Source organism: Macaca fascicularis, chromosome 7, assembly GCF_037993035.2.
Source record: "Macaca fascicularis isolate 582-1 chromosome 7, T2T-MFA8v1.1".
Taxonomy (NCBI): domain Eukaryota; kingdom Metazoa; phylum Chordata; class Mammalia; order Primates; family Cercopithecidae; genus Macaca; species Macaca fascicularis.
The window spans coordinates 126330992-126344911 of NC_088381.1; the positions used below are offsets into that span (position 1 = coordinate 126330992).

Below are 13920 nucleotides of genomic sequence, written 5' to 3' on the forward strand. Positions count from 1 at the left end.
CTGGGAAAAGATACAAAGATAAATAAGACATGACCCCTACCTTTAAGCAGCTTACAGTCATGAAGGAAGATAAGGGCTTACACAAGTAATTATTCAACAGTGCAATAACTGATCAAATAGCTGTATTTACAAGCTGTATTTACAAGCTATATGAACACACAGGAGAAAAGACTCTGCTTGAAGTTAGATGACACTTCATACACAATATTACATTGATGTCAGTCTTTAAAGATGGAGTAGGACTTTGCAGGCAGCAATGAAAGGGGGGAAGGGCATTTCAGAAGCAGAAATACCATTTGTTAAGGGATGAGAGCCAAGAAATATTAAAGCATATTTGGAAAGTATTGAAAATTTCTGTGTGGCTAGAACTTTAGATAAAGAATCAGATATGTGTGGAGAAGTAGATTGAACCAGATGATCATAAAGAACATTTTATTTAGGCCATGTTAAGGCTTGGGCTCTGTGGAGCCCATGAAGGTTTTTGGGCAAAGGAGTTGCCTTAGGAAGGAGTATGAAGCCATAAACAAATGAGTGAGACGGGGGAGATCTGTCAGAACACCACTGTAGTAGACCCAGCAAGAGAGAATGATAATATGAACAAAGACAGTTACAGCAGAAATAGAGAGGAGAGAGATTTAAATTTAAGGGCATAGGATTGACAGTAATTGGTCGTTGGTTGAGAAAGGTAAAGAAGCTTTTTTTTTAAGGATAATCTTGAAGTTCCTACCTTGGGAGCCTGGGTAGGTGATTGTAGAGTTGTTGGCTTAGAAGTGCAGAGAGAAGAGTGCCAGATTTTATGGGGAAAGTAATGAGTTTGATATACACATCAAATTTAAGGTGCTTAAGGAAATTCCAGGTAGAAATATACAACATTGTCATTCAGACTGGTTAATGATGGAGCTGGGACTAGGATTCTTGATCTATAGTGCTGTTTCTATCATATCTGGTTGTCTTTGCATGAACAAATGTTAACTGGCTTTAGATGAGCTGGAGATCTAAAGACTATATAGGGCCCAAGGAGATGGTTGGTTTTATTTCCTATTTTTATTCTTAAAACTTTAAATGATTAGGAAAGATAGGAGAAGATATAAAATTTAGTAATGGGAAAAAATGAAAGCTTAACATATTCCTTAACATATTCCTTCTAAATTTAAAATAATTAAATTTTCTGTAACTTTAGTTAGCAACAGACCAAAAATTGATTTCACCGGAAAAATATTAGTTGTGATGTCTGTGTTGCTAAATTCAAAAACGTACTCTCATAGCTGCAGAAACTAAGGTGCTTAGTATCGAAACCAGTAAGTTGAGAGAGAGAAAGAAGGGACGGGAGAGAGAGAAAGTGCATGTACGCGGGAAAAGGAGAGAGAAAGAGGGAGAGGGAAGGAGGGAGTGAGAATGAGACAAGCAAATGGTACAAAAAGAGATGGCAAATAGCAGAAGTGTCTGCATAATTTATAAATTCCACTGACTAATCCCAGTTTTCTTTTTGAAAATCACTAATATCTGTATTTATTTGTTCAATTTTATCAGACCTTTTTATCTTTTAGATGCTGGGAAATTTATCTTCATTATTTCTTTCTCCCTTTCATTTCCACCCCCCGCCTCCCAAACTCTTATTTCTAGATATTGACACTTCTATTTCTATTTTTATACCTTAAATTTTCTATCTCTTTCTTTTCTTCTCCGTTCTGGGAGAGCTCCCCAATCTGATCTGCTAACTATTAATTTGTTCTCTACCATACTGTTTATCCCATTTATTGTATTTTTCATACTTGACATTCTTGTTTTCTTTTTTTTTTGCTTTGCATTTTAATGTATTTTCTTATCACCTACTCTGTGTCTGTCTGTCTGATTAATATCATTCACTTTGTTGTCTGTTTTTTTTTCTTTTTTAAACTTATTGACTTCTCAGGTATCTGGTTCTTTTGACCTGTGAGTTCATATTTCACTGATGGGATCAACTATTCTGTCTGAGAATTTGGGTAAGGATAAAACCAGTCCATGGTCTGTTTCAGAGAGTTGAAGAAGAGGGGAGGAGAGAGCCCTAGGGAGGAGAGCCTCAGGTAGCACAGAGCCACCCTTGGTCACTGTCCCTGCTGGTTGCTGTTACTCCACTATATAGCTCTTCTGGTGATTATTGTCTTTAAGCCCTTAGGAAGAAGTTGCTTTGAGAGGGTTTATAATCCGCTAGTCCTGGGGTTTGGAGGGGAAGAAGGTGAAGGAATGAATGCCCACGGATGGGCTTCTGGACAGATTTCATCTATAGTTGTCACCATAGCTAGGCCTTCATGTTCCCTGATATTACTCTGGGGCGCCAGCATTTGCAGCTGGGGTTGTTGACAAGAAGACTTTTATGGTTGCGGGGCAAGCAGTGATCTCAAATTAATGGAGGAAGAAACAAGCACTTTTCTCCAGTCATTCCTGTCACGAAGCTCCTCCACACAGCCTCTTCCCTAGGATGCAGCCCCTTTCTTTCCACACATACCAGTTTAAGTTAACTGTCTGTCTTTCCAGCGGGTTTTCACAACTTTTACTTTAGTTCTCAGAATCTATGGGTTCTTTTTCACCTCTGTAGTTACTCTAGTGTTGATTTTGAGAGCTGTCAGCCTGTTATTGTGCTGTCCTGGCTAGACCAGCAATGCGGAAGTTAGAATTCTATTTTCTCCAGATCTTTTTCTAAGCATTAACCATTTGTATATGTATAAAAATATATTTGTGTATATGTATATGTGTGTGTGTATATATATGTATGAATTTTTTTGAGACAGAGTTTCAGTCTGTTGTTCATGCTGGAGTGCAGTGGCTCAGTCAGCTCACTGCAGCCTCAAACTTTTGGACTCAAGCAATCCTCCCACCTCAGCCCCCAGAATAGCTGGCACTATAGGCATGCACCATGCCTAGCTAATTTTTTATTTTTTGTAGAGATGGGGTGTCACTCTGTTGCCTAGGCTGATCTCCAACTTCTGACCTCAAGTGATCCTCCTACCTTAGCTTTCCAAAGTCCTGGGATTATAGGCGTGAGCCACCATTTCTGGCTTAGTATATAATTTTGAGGTGTGCGTATATTTTGTTGTGCAATTTTAAATTTTAAAAAGCTAGTTGCAAAGGCTTTTTAAAATTTAACATAAATCCTGAAGATCTGTATTCTTTTTACCTACCATGTAGTATACCATAGTTTAATTATTCTCCTATTGAAGGATTTTTAGATTGGTTCCAGTTATTCCCTAATCAAACTATACTAGGTATAAAATCCTTTTTTTGTACTCATGAGAAATTATTTTTCTAGATTTAGATACTAAGGCATGGAATTGCTGGCTCAAAGATATAAGCATTCATAATTTAAGTAGGCACTGAAAAATTGCCCTAATGTATGAGATCCCTTTCCCATGTCACACATAATGCTTTTAATCTTAAATTTTTGCCAGTCGGATTAACAGTGACATTTTGCATATTTTCCTGTCTAAAGGACTATTACATTTGTTTGTAATAAGAACTAGTAGTAGTGATACATTGTAAGTTAAAATATTGTTTTGCTAAGAAAATAATGGCTTTTCTTTGTGCTTGAAACTTCTTGCTCAGAGGGGCATTAGGTCAGTGAGAGCTGGCTGATGGCAAACTGTAATTTGTACATATATGTAGATGGGCTAGGTATATTACTCTGTATTATAGGCAGCCTGACTTAAATTGACATGAGTTTAAGCACTGAGTATAATCCAAAACTCAGAGATACTTGTGAGTATGAGGGCATTTTGTAAATAGGCAAGATAAATCTTCAGTAGGGTCATAGAGTATTCTTAAGGTGTTAAATAGTTCAGCAGTTACAAGTATCCTAGAAAACAGATTCACAACAGAGAAGTTACTGTAGATTGTCAGAGTAGTATATGCATTGTGAAATATTTCTCAATTTCTGGAGAAAATATAATTGCCATCATTCTAAACACTGCCCAAGAGTCTCCAAGGGATTTCATATTAATTATGAAACAGTATTTTTTAATTTAAAGGATGTTGAGGCAATCAGTATTCCTAAAGAAGAGTCAGGCTAAGAGAATAAGGAGAGAGAGAGATGTACATAGGAGAATGAAGACAAATTAAAGAGAGTCTTGAATGTTGAGCTAAGAAGTTTAGCTTTTATTTTATAGTCAATGGAATCATCAAAGATGTTTCAGCAGTGATTTCTTCATATATTCTAGTAAAATAAAAACACTTGTTGGTTGAAATTAAACCCCTTTTAAATGAGAAACATGGGAGCTTTCAGATATTGGAATTTTTCTTCAGTTCTTAATTAGTAAATTCATTAATTAGAGTATCTCAAGTCATAAAATGTACTGGTGATTAGGATATATAATTTTTTAATACAGAAAGAAAATAGGAGTCTTATATTTTTTCAGTTATTCATTTATTTCATAGATTTCATTTAAAACAATTTTGTTTTGTTTTGTTTTGTTTTGTTTTTGAGACAGAGTTTCACTCTTGTTGCCCAGGCTGGAGTGCAATGGCGGGATCTCGGCTCACTGCAACCTCCGCCTCCTGGGTTCAAGCGATTCTCAGCCTCTCGAGTAGCTGGGATTACAGGCATGCACTACCACGCCTGCTAATTTTGTATTTTTGGTAGAGATGGGTTTTTGCCATATTGGTCAGGCTTGTCTGGAACTCCTGACCTCAGGTGATCCGCTCGCCTTGGCCTCCCAAAGTGCTAAGATTACAGGCGTGACCCACCATGCCCGGCCAACAATTCTGTGCTTTTTGTATTTTTTATTTTTCCAAGGGAAAAGAGCATTATTAAATATGACTAAAGTAGTCTTCTATAATATCTATACTTTTTTTTTTTTTTGAGACAGAGCGTCACTCTGTCGCCCAGGCTGGAGTGCAGTGGCTTGATCTTGGCTCACTGCAGCCTCTGCCTCCCGAGTTCAAGCGATTTTCCTACCTCAGCCTCCCGGGTAGCTGGAACTACAGGTACCTGCCACCACGCTCGGCTAATTTTTTTTTTTTTTTTTTTTTTTTTTTAGTAGAGGCAGGTTTTCACCATATTGGCCAGGCTGGTCTCAAACTCCTGACCTTGTGATCTGCCCACCTCGGCCTCCCAAAGTGCTGGGTGGTGTGATCCAGGCCTCTATACTTTTATAAAAATCTTATTATTGATATATGGGGTAACCTTTATGCTGTTTAAAGTATATTATTCTCATCAGTTGTTTAATTGTAAAGTTTCCACTAACAAACTTTAGGCAATTTTTATTCATTTGAAGAATGAGAGAAATTTTGTTATTCCCATTTTAAGCTGTATGAACAATGTGTAATGCATACCAGCATTTAGTGGTTTTGATTTTTTTGTCTTTTTTGACACGGTCTCACTCTGTCACCCAGGCTGGAGTACAGTGGTGCAATCTCACTCACTGCAGCCTCTGCCTCCTGGGTTCAAGCTAGCCTCCTGCCTCAGCCCCCCAAGTAGCTGGGACTACAGGTGTGTGCTATGATGCCCAGCTAATTTTTGTATTTTTTGTCGAGATGGGGTTTTGCCATGTTGCCTAGGCTGGTCTTGAACTCCTGAGCTCAAGTGATCCACCCACCTCGGCCTCCCAAAGTGTTAGGATTATAGGCATGAGCCACCGTGCTGGCCCCACTGAGTATTTTAAATTGTAATATAATTTTTATTTTATGTTTTATTGGTATTTAATTGGCGCTTGAAAAATAGTGGTTAATTTCATAAAATATATGAAATTATTATGTTGAAAACAAAGCCTATCACTAGGCTTATTAGACTAACTTCTTGAACTTTTCTTGCATGTAACGTATATGTGGCATAGAAGACAGTTTGTAAAATACCTTCCAGGGAGTCAAAGGGTATTGTTCATGATATTTGGCAAACATTTCCTGTGTTGACTTGATTTTAATATAATGGTTTTAACAATTGTTTCTACTTTTTAAAGGACTTGGAAAACAGTGTGGGTGAACTTAGTGAAGGACAAAGACCCCAGCTAACAGCGGCAGCGGAAAACATCTTAATGGGACATTCTCTCTGTATGCAGCCACCTGTCACTAATGTACAGCCTTTGGATCAACAGTGTGATCCTAAACCATTATCTCGGCAGTTTGACGCAGTTTCAGGTATACACCAAAATATTTTTTCTTGATGTGTCATAGTAGTATCCCTAATCTAAGTTGAGAAAAGTATACCTATTTTCAGATGGGGGCTTGCAAAATGTCTTTATTAAAAGGGATTTTAATAATTGAAAAGTTTGGTGATAACTTTTTTAATAGTATATATAGCAGTGTTTCCCCAAATGTGATTCATATATCAATGTTGGTACTTGAACCAATGGGTGGTATGTGAATTAATTTTGGTAATACACATACATACACTTAAAACTTTTTAACTGTGATACTTTTATTTCATTTTATTTGCTTATTTGTTTATGTATTTATTTATTTAGAGACAGAGTCTCACTCTGTCACCCAGGCTGGAGTGCAGTGGCGCAATCTCGGCTCACTGCAAGCTCCACTTCCCGAATTCACGCCATTCTCCTGCCTAAACCTCCCGAGTAGCTGGGACTACAGGCACCCGCCACCACACTTGGCTAATTTTTTGTATTTTTAGTACAGACGGGGTTTCACCGTATTAGCCAGGATGGTCTCTATCTCCTGACCTCGTGATCCGCCCGTCTCGGCCTCCCAACGTGCTGGGATTACAGGTGTGAGCCATCACACCTGGCCTATTTTATTTTATTTTATTTTATTTTATTTATTTATTTATTTATTTATTTATTTATTTATTTATTTATTTTGGAGATGGAGTCTTGCTCTGTCGCCCAGGCTGGAATGCAATGGCGTAATCTCAGCTCACTGCAACCCCTGCCTCCCGGGTTCAGGCTATTCTCCTGCCTCAGCCTCCCGAGTAGCTGGGATTACAGGCGTGTGCCACCATGCCCAGCTAATTTTTGTATTTTCATAGAGACAGGGTTTCACCCTGTTGGCCAGGCTGGTCTCAAACTGCTGACCTCAGGTATTTTGCCCGCCTCAGCCTCCCAAAGTGCTGAGATTACAGGCGTGAGCCACCGTGCCCAGCCGATGCATTTATTTTAATATGTACTAGAAAAATGTAACGAGTCCATGAAAACTGACATAACAGATCTTTAGGACAAGGTTAAATTAGATAATACTGTAGACATTTATTCCTTATACTATATGGATTTCAGTAGCACTTAGTGCATTCAGGACTATTTTAGAATTTAAATAAACTTTCTGTTGTGACACGTTAGAAATAAGGATAGAATAGAGAATACCAATCGCTAGCATGTATAGTTGACTCTCATCTATGGACCATTGTTATATTCTGTGGTTACCACAAACATATTAACAAATATTGAACCATTGCTCCTAGGATAAATACAGGATTAGGTTTCTGTGAGCCTCTGGTCATAACATTTTTATCAATTGATCAATATATAACCTGGTTTTATTTATGTTTCTGTTTAAAGAAATCTTATTTAATATATATTTTGGATTCATTAATATTGAACTCACAGCCATTGAACTATCCAGCAGTGTAACTTGTGCCTGAAGGAGGCCTATGTAACACATATATTTTCTCCATAAGACATAGCAGAAGAGCCTTTTTGTGCTTAGAAACACTAGACAGGCCGGGTGCGGTGGCTCACGCCTGTAATCCAGCACTTTGGGAGGCCAGGGTGGGCGGATCACCTGAGGTCAGGAGTTTAAGACCAGCCTGGCCAACATGGTGAAACCTCATCTCTACTGAAAATGCAAAAATTAGCCAGGCATAGTGGCAGGCGCCTGTAATCTCAGCTACTTGGGAAGCTGAGGCAGGAGAATTGCTTGAACTCGGGAGGTGCAGAGGGCAGAGGTTGCCGTGAGCCGAAATCGCGCCACTGCACTCCAGCCTGGGCAACAAGAGTGAGTCTTTGTCTCAAAAAAAAAAAAAAAAAAAAAAAAAGAAAGAAAGAAACACTAGACAGTACCTCAGCGCTAAGGGGCCATTTTAAACAGTGAAATCACCAAAAAACAAACGAACAAAAAAACAAACAAAAACGTGAAATGTGAAAAACACAGCTTTACATATACTGTGAAAAGGTCACTTGTTTACAGTATGAAAGCTGAAATAAGGTGGAATGTATCCTTGTTCAGCATCAACTGGAAAAATGCATATAAGGCAATTTAAGTTTTTCACCACTCGTACGTGTCCACAAATGACCACAAAGGTGCTGCAAGTATTGATTTGGGGATTATAAATACATTTTAGCAAGTAGATAAATTTGCAAATATGTAATTTACAAATAAATGAGGATCTGCTATATTCTTATTATTGATTTTTAAATGCCCATTGCTTCTTTCTCTTAAGTGAAAAGAAACTTCTGGAGGCATGCAGATTTGCCAGAAATCAGAAAAGGAAAAGCCTGAAGTTAGAGTATTTAGTTTCATATTGAGTGAATACCTTGTATCGTTCAGAATTGGGAGAAGTTCGAGACTGAATTTCCCATGTGAATAAATGTAAAGATTGGCCTCATTTCTCATTTTGTACACATAATGAGAGTATTAAATGTTTTACATTCTTTAAAATTTATAGGATTCAAATAGCATGAAATGTGACTTACATTTATGTCCAGCTAAATGTGCAGAATGCAATTAAACAGAGTTAACACTAGGTGGCTCTCGCAGATCACTTGAACTGCTAGGTACTTAAGAGCTACTAGACCTGAGAGCAACTAGGCACTTAGTTGAAATGTTACGGAATAAACTCCCTGAGGAGATAGCCTCTCTGGTCCTTTCTTAAATTTCTGGTAACCCTAGCAGATTACCTATAGGACAGTGAATTTTTAATGTTAGATACATTGTAGGTATTTGTTTGATTGGAAAAAATAAGTAACATGGTATAACATAAGACTGAGCACATATGTAAGGCAGTATAGCAAAATAGCTAAGAGTTAGGCTTTGAGAGTTTCCAAAATGGGTTTGAATTCCAGCTCTGTATATCTTTGGTCAAGTAACTTAATGTTCCTGAACCCAAATTTCTTCATGTGTCAAGTGGGGATAATATTGCTATGTACAAAATTACCCCACATTTAACAGCTGAAGGCAACAAATATTTATTATCTCACAGAACTCTGAAAGTCACAAATCCGGTAGTGGCTTACCTGGGTGGTTGTCAGGATCTCTCCTGACGTGGCAGTCAAGATGATGGCTTGGACTGAGGTCATCTGAAGGCTTGACTAGTGTTGAAGGATCCACTTTCCAAGCTCACTCATGTGCCCTTAGCAAGAGGCTTCACTTCCTCACCATGTTAAACACTCCATAGGGCCATGAGTGATGTGGTAGCAGGCATCTCCCAAGAGAAAGTAAGCAATCAAGATGGAAACCATAATGTCTTTTTTTTTTTTTTTTTCTTTTGAGAGAAAGTAGCTCCTGAGTAGCTGGGACTACAGATGCACACCACCATGCCTGGCTGATTTTCATATGTTTTTGTAGAGATGGGGTTTTGCCATGTTGGCCAGGCTGGTCTCAAACTTCTGAACTCAAGTGATCCACCTGCCACAGCCTCCCAAAGTGCTGGGATTACAGGTGTGAGCCACTGCGCCCAGCTAATAATGTCTTTTATAACCTAATCTCCAAAGTGACATGCCATCACTTCTGTCATATTCCATTGATAACACAGACCAATCATGGAACAACTTAAGAGATGAGTTTAAAAAGGTGTGAATACCAAGAGGGCAGGGATCATTGGGGGCTATCTTGGAGGTAATAGTGTCTATCTCATTACGGTTATTAGGTACATGTATTTGACAATGCATGTGAAGTAGTAAGCACGGTGCTTGGCACATGGTGGTGTTCTCTTTAATAATGCTTGGAGCATGAAAAGTACTATCTTATATGTACTTCATAGAATCAGAAACTATCAACAGTTGACTAAAAGGACTTTGCCTATAGAAAACTAATTTGTTCCTCTTGTTTCAAGATTTTCTCCTGGTGACCACAGAATATAACTGTGGTCCATAGATGAGAATCAACTATATATGCTAGTGATTGGTATTGCTTTTCATCAACGTTGCTTACAGAGGGTCATCTATTCTTACTTTGCCCCTCCCCACCCCTGCTAATTTTCAGGAAATGTCCTATTTCCTGTAGTTCTCTATCACTGTCTCCATGCCTTAGGCTCTCAGGTTGGGTTGAGTAACTGAATGATGCAAAATTGGCTTTGAGGAGTTGTCTTGGGGACCCTAAAATGTAAGCTATAATTTGAATGAATTATATGTGGACCCTGGGATATACTACCAACTACAGCTTTTTATTTACTCAAAAAACCTGTATTGAATACCCACTGTATACCTAGAGCTGTGTAAGTACTGCATTAAGCATTCAAGATTCAAAGATGATAGATGTCTGCTCTCAAGACATTTACTAACTAGTGTGGGAGAAATAAATAACAATTATAATATTGTATGACTAGTACAACATACGGCTGTGGGAGTGCAGAGGAGGAATTCAACTCATTTGTGAGGGCTTAGAAAAGGTTTTCTGCAAGAGCCAATGTGAAATTGAATCTTAAGGGAATTAGCCAGATGGCAAATTGTAAGAATATTCCAGTTTGTTCATTTACCTTATTCAGAAGACATTTTTGAGTGCCTGCTATGTGCTAAGCATGTGCTAGGTGCTAGGAATATGAAACTTGGTAAGGCCCTGTTCACAATGATTGTTTTTTCTCTAGTAGACATAGTAGATAAGAAAGCAAAATCATGCAATAAATTACTGTAGTTATTGTGAAGAAGTCCATATAGGATGGATGTTCAGGTCAATTGTAGTTGAAGGGATTCAGGAAAGACTTCATAGATGAGGGAAGTCTTGCTTGAAGTGACTCCTCAAAGATGAATAAATGCTTGCCATGTGGTGAGGAGGGACCTTTCAGGCAGAATATGCAATAAGACAGGGAACAAAGGCAAAAAAAAAAAAAAAAAACCCCAAAAAACAAACAAAAAAAACAAGGGTTAATCACAGAAATGCAGTGTTTTTGTCAAAGTAGTAGAGCTTAATATGTAATGAAATTGCAGCAGGGAGCAGAAACCAGGTCATGAAAAGCCCTGGATGATCTGTTAAGGAGTACAGTACGGATCGCTTTGTATACAAAATGGGAAATAGTAAGTCTTACTTTATACTTATTCCCATGAACAGTTCAGTCTTAAGTTTCTGTCAATTCTGAATGTTGTGTGATATTCATCAGTCTGCTAAAGATTATAAATAAATGAGTGATATGATCATATTTACCTTTTATTTAGCAAGATCATCTGAGGTGCAATGTGATGGGTAGATTGGAAGAGTTAACACTGGATGCAAGGAACCTGATTAGACAACCATTAAAATTGACCTGATGAGATATTATTTAGTAGGGAAGATATATAAAAAGGGAGATTTGAGAGAGAATTAAGGAGATGGACAGGGATTCATTTGAGTGTGAGCAGTAAAAAAGTAGCAGAAAGTCTAAGAAATACCTAGGTTTCTGGCTAGAATTATTGGATAGATGATCATCTCAGTCACTGAGAGAGAACGAATATGGAGGAAGGACAGAATTAGGAGGAAAGAGGTGGAGTGGAGTTTATACATACTGAATGTGTGATGCCTTTGACTTTCATACAAATGAAAAAAATCTGTTAGATATGCCAGACCAAAAATTCTTGCTGGACTGGCAATTTTAGGCAAATTTAGTGTTCTCTAAAAGTCTGCCATGGTTGCTCTCCACTACAATAAAATCCTAGGAAAGCAAAATTAGGGATTTCTAGTTATGATTAATTAAATTAAATTAAATTCGACTTGATTGAAATAATATTTTAAAAATCCCTCTTTTAAAGGTCTAACTTGCATTATACAGGTGAGACACCCACACTCAGTGAGCCTGCTTGTTAGAAGACACAGCAAATTCAGCACTGTTATGATTGTTGTCATGGAATCCTTTCCTGACCCTTATCACTGGGTTAAATACCTGTCATATGTATAATTCTCTAATGTCACCTGCCTAATGTTGCTCTTATCACACTGATTTGTAATCTCACGTGACGGTATGGACTTTATCTTGTTTACTGTCATATCCCTGTCACCTAGCAGGTTATGTAGTACACAGATCACAGTAAATATCTGTTAAATTATAGGATGGTATATGATGTGAAAGCTATTACACACTTTTTGAGTGCTTCCCACCACCACTTTTTTCCTGTCCCATGTATGCCTTATCCCAAGTAACCCATGTTAAGATTCTGGCATATAACCCTCCTGTTTTTTACCTCACACATATAATTTTATGCACACATGCATGTACAATATATATAGTGTGTGTGATTGCCATTATTTTACAACTTGAAATCATATCTTGCACACTTGACTGCATTTTGTGTTTTACGCAGTAAACCCTGTAGATTATTCCAGGTCAACTGGTATTACTTAAATTTGTTCATTTTAATGATTGCATACAACTTCATAGTGTTGATTTCCAATAATTTATTTAGTTGTTTCTCTATTGATGGATGTTTATTACCATTTCCCTGCACTATAAACAATGCTAGAGTAAGTATCCACACACGTATCCTACCAGATTGTTGTGTTTTATATACCCCTCCTTACTCCAGTGTATGTACTTCTGGGAAGCTCTTCTATACATGAGCAAATATATCTTTAGTTTGGAAATAAATAATGCCAAGTTGCTTTCTTGAAAGTTTAAACCAATGTATTTTTATCAGCAATTTATTAGTGCCCTTTCCTTACATCCCCTCCTGAAATTGTGTCGAATAGTTTTTTTATATGCCTCAGTAGAAATATGAAGATATGTTTCTGACTCCTGGTGAGTTTATATGTCTTTTCAGTCAGATGTTTGTTGGCCATTTGTATGTGCTCCTATAAAGTTCTTTTCCCATCTGGGAGGTTCGCAATTTTTCTTGTTATTTTTAAAGCTGTTTCTATAGTTTAGATGTTTTCTACTATTTGTATTGTAAATATTTTTATCCAAATTTATATTTTGTTCACTGACATTGTTGATCTTTTTTTGCCATATAATTTAAAAATTTATATATAGATATTTCTATCTTTTATACTTTCTGTGCTTTCATGGCTTAATCATGTTGCTATACTATAGAAAAAAGCTAATCATTTTTATCTATTTATCTGATATCCAGTCACATTACTACATTCTCGTATTAGTTCTAATAGAGTTCTTTTGTTTTCTTTTTTTTTTTTTTTTTTTTTTTTTTTTTGAGATGGAGTCTCGCTCTGTAGCCCAGGCTGGAGTGCAGTGGCCGGATCTCAGCTCACTGCAAGCTCCGCCTCCCGGGTTCACGCCATTCTCCGGCCTCAGCCTCCCGAGTAGCTGGGACTACAGGCGCTGCCACCTCCCCCGGCTATTTTTTGTATTTCTTAGTAGAGACGGGGTTTCACCGTGTTAGCCAGGATGGTCTCGATCTCCTGACCTCGTGATCCGCCCATCTCGGCCTCCCAAAGTGCTGGGATTACAGGCTTGAGCCACCGCGCCCAGCAAGTTCTTTTGTTTTCATTAGAGTCTCTGGAATTTTCTAGGCATATACCATATTATCAGCAAAAGAGTTTTCAATATCTTCGTTTTTAACATTATATATAATTCTTTTCTCTTAATTTATCTTAGAAAAATGTCGAAGAAGTCACATAGGAATAGAAAAAGGCATAACAGAATATAAAGAGGCAAATAAAGCCTGGAACATGAGTTACTTTAAATTATAGGTATTATTACCATTACTTAAATTAATCTCATGTTAGATAATTAAATGAGAATTAATCAGGTAATAATTTTGATAAATTGTTTTATACAGATTTAATGCTATAATAGTAAAAATCAAACCTCAATGCCTCTGGGCATGGTGGCTCACGCCTGTAATCCTAGCACTTTAGGAGGCCAAG

At 37.6% G+C, this 13920-nt stretch overlaps 1 protein-coding gene across 17 annotated transcripts in view; it reads left to right on the forward strand.

Moving 5' to 3' along the window:
* The window catches only part of KIAA0586 (KIAA0586 ortholog), a 122952-nt gene that overhangs the window by 68232 nt on the left and 40800 nt on the right, over nucleotides 1–13920 (forward strand). For all 17 annotated transcript variants that reach the window (XR_012415827.1, XR_012415828.1, XR_010588497.1 and 14 more), the window contains one exon: nucleotides 5928–6105. Coding sequence is in view for 14 of the 17 variants with exons in the window: in XM_065548854.2 (XP_065404926.1) it covers nucleotides 5928–6105 (178 nt within the window). In the remaining 3 variants the exon portion in view is untranslated. The remainder of the gene's footprint in view (nucleotides 1–5927; nucleotides 6106–13920) is intronic.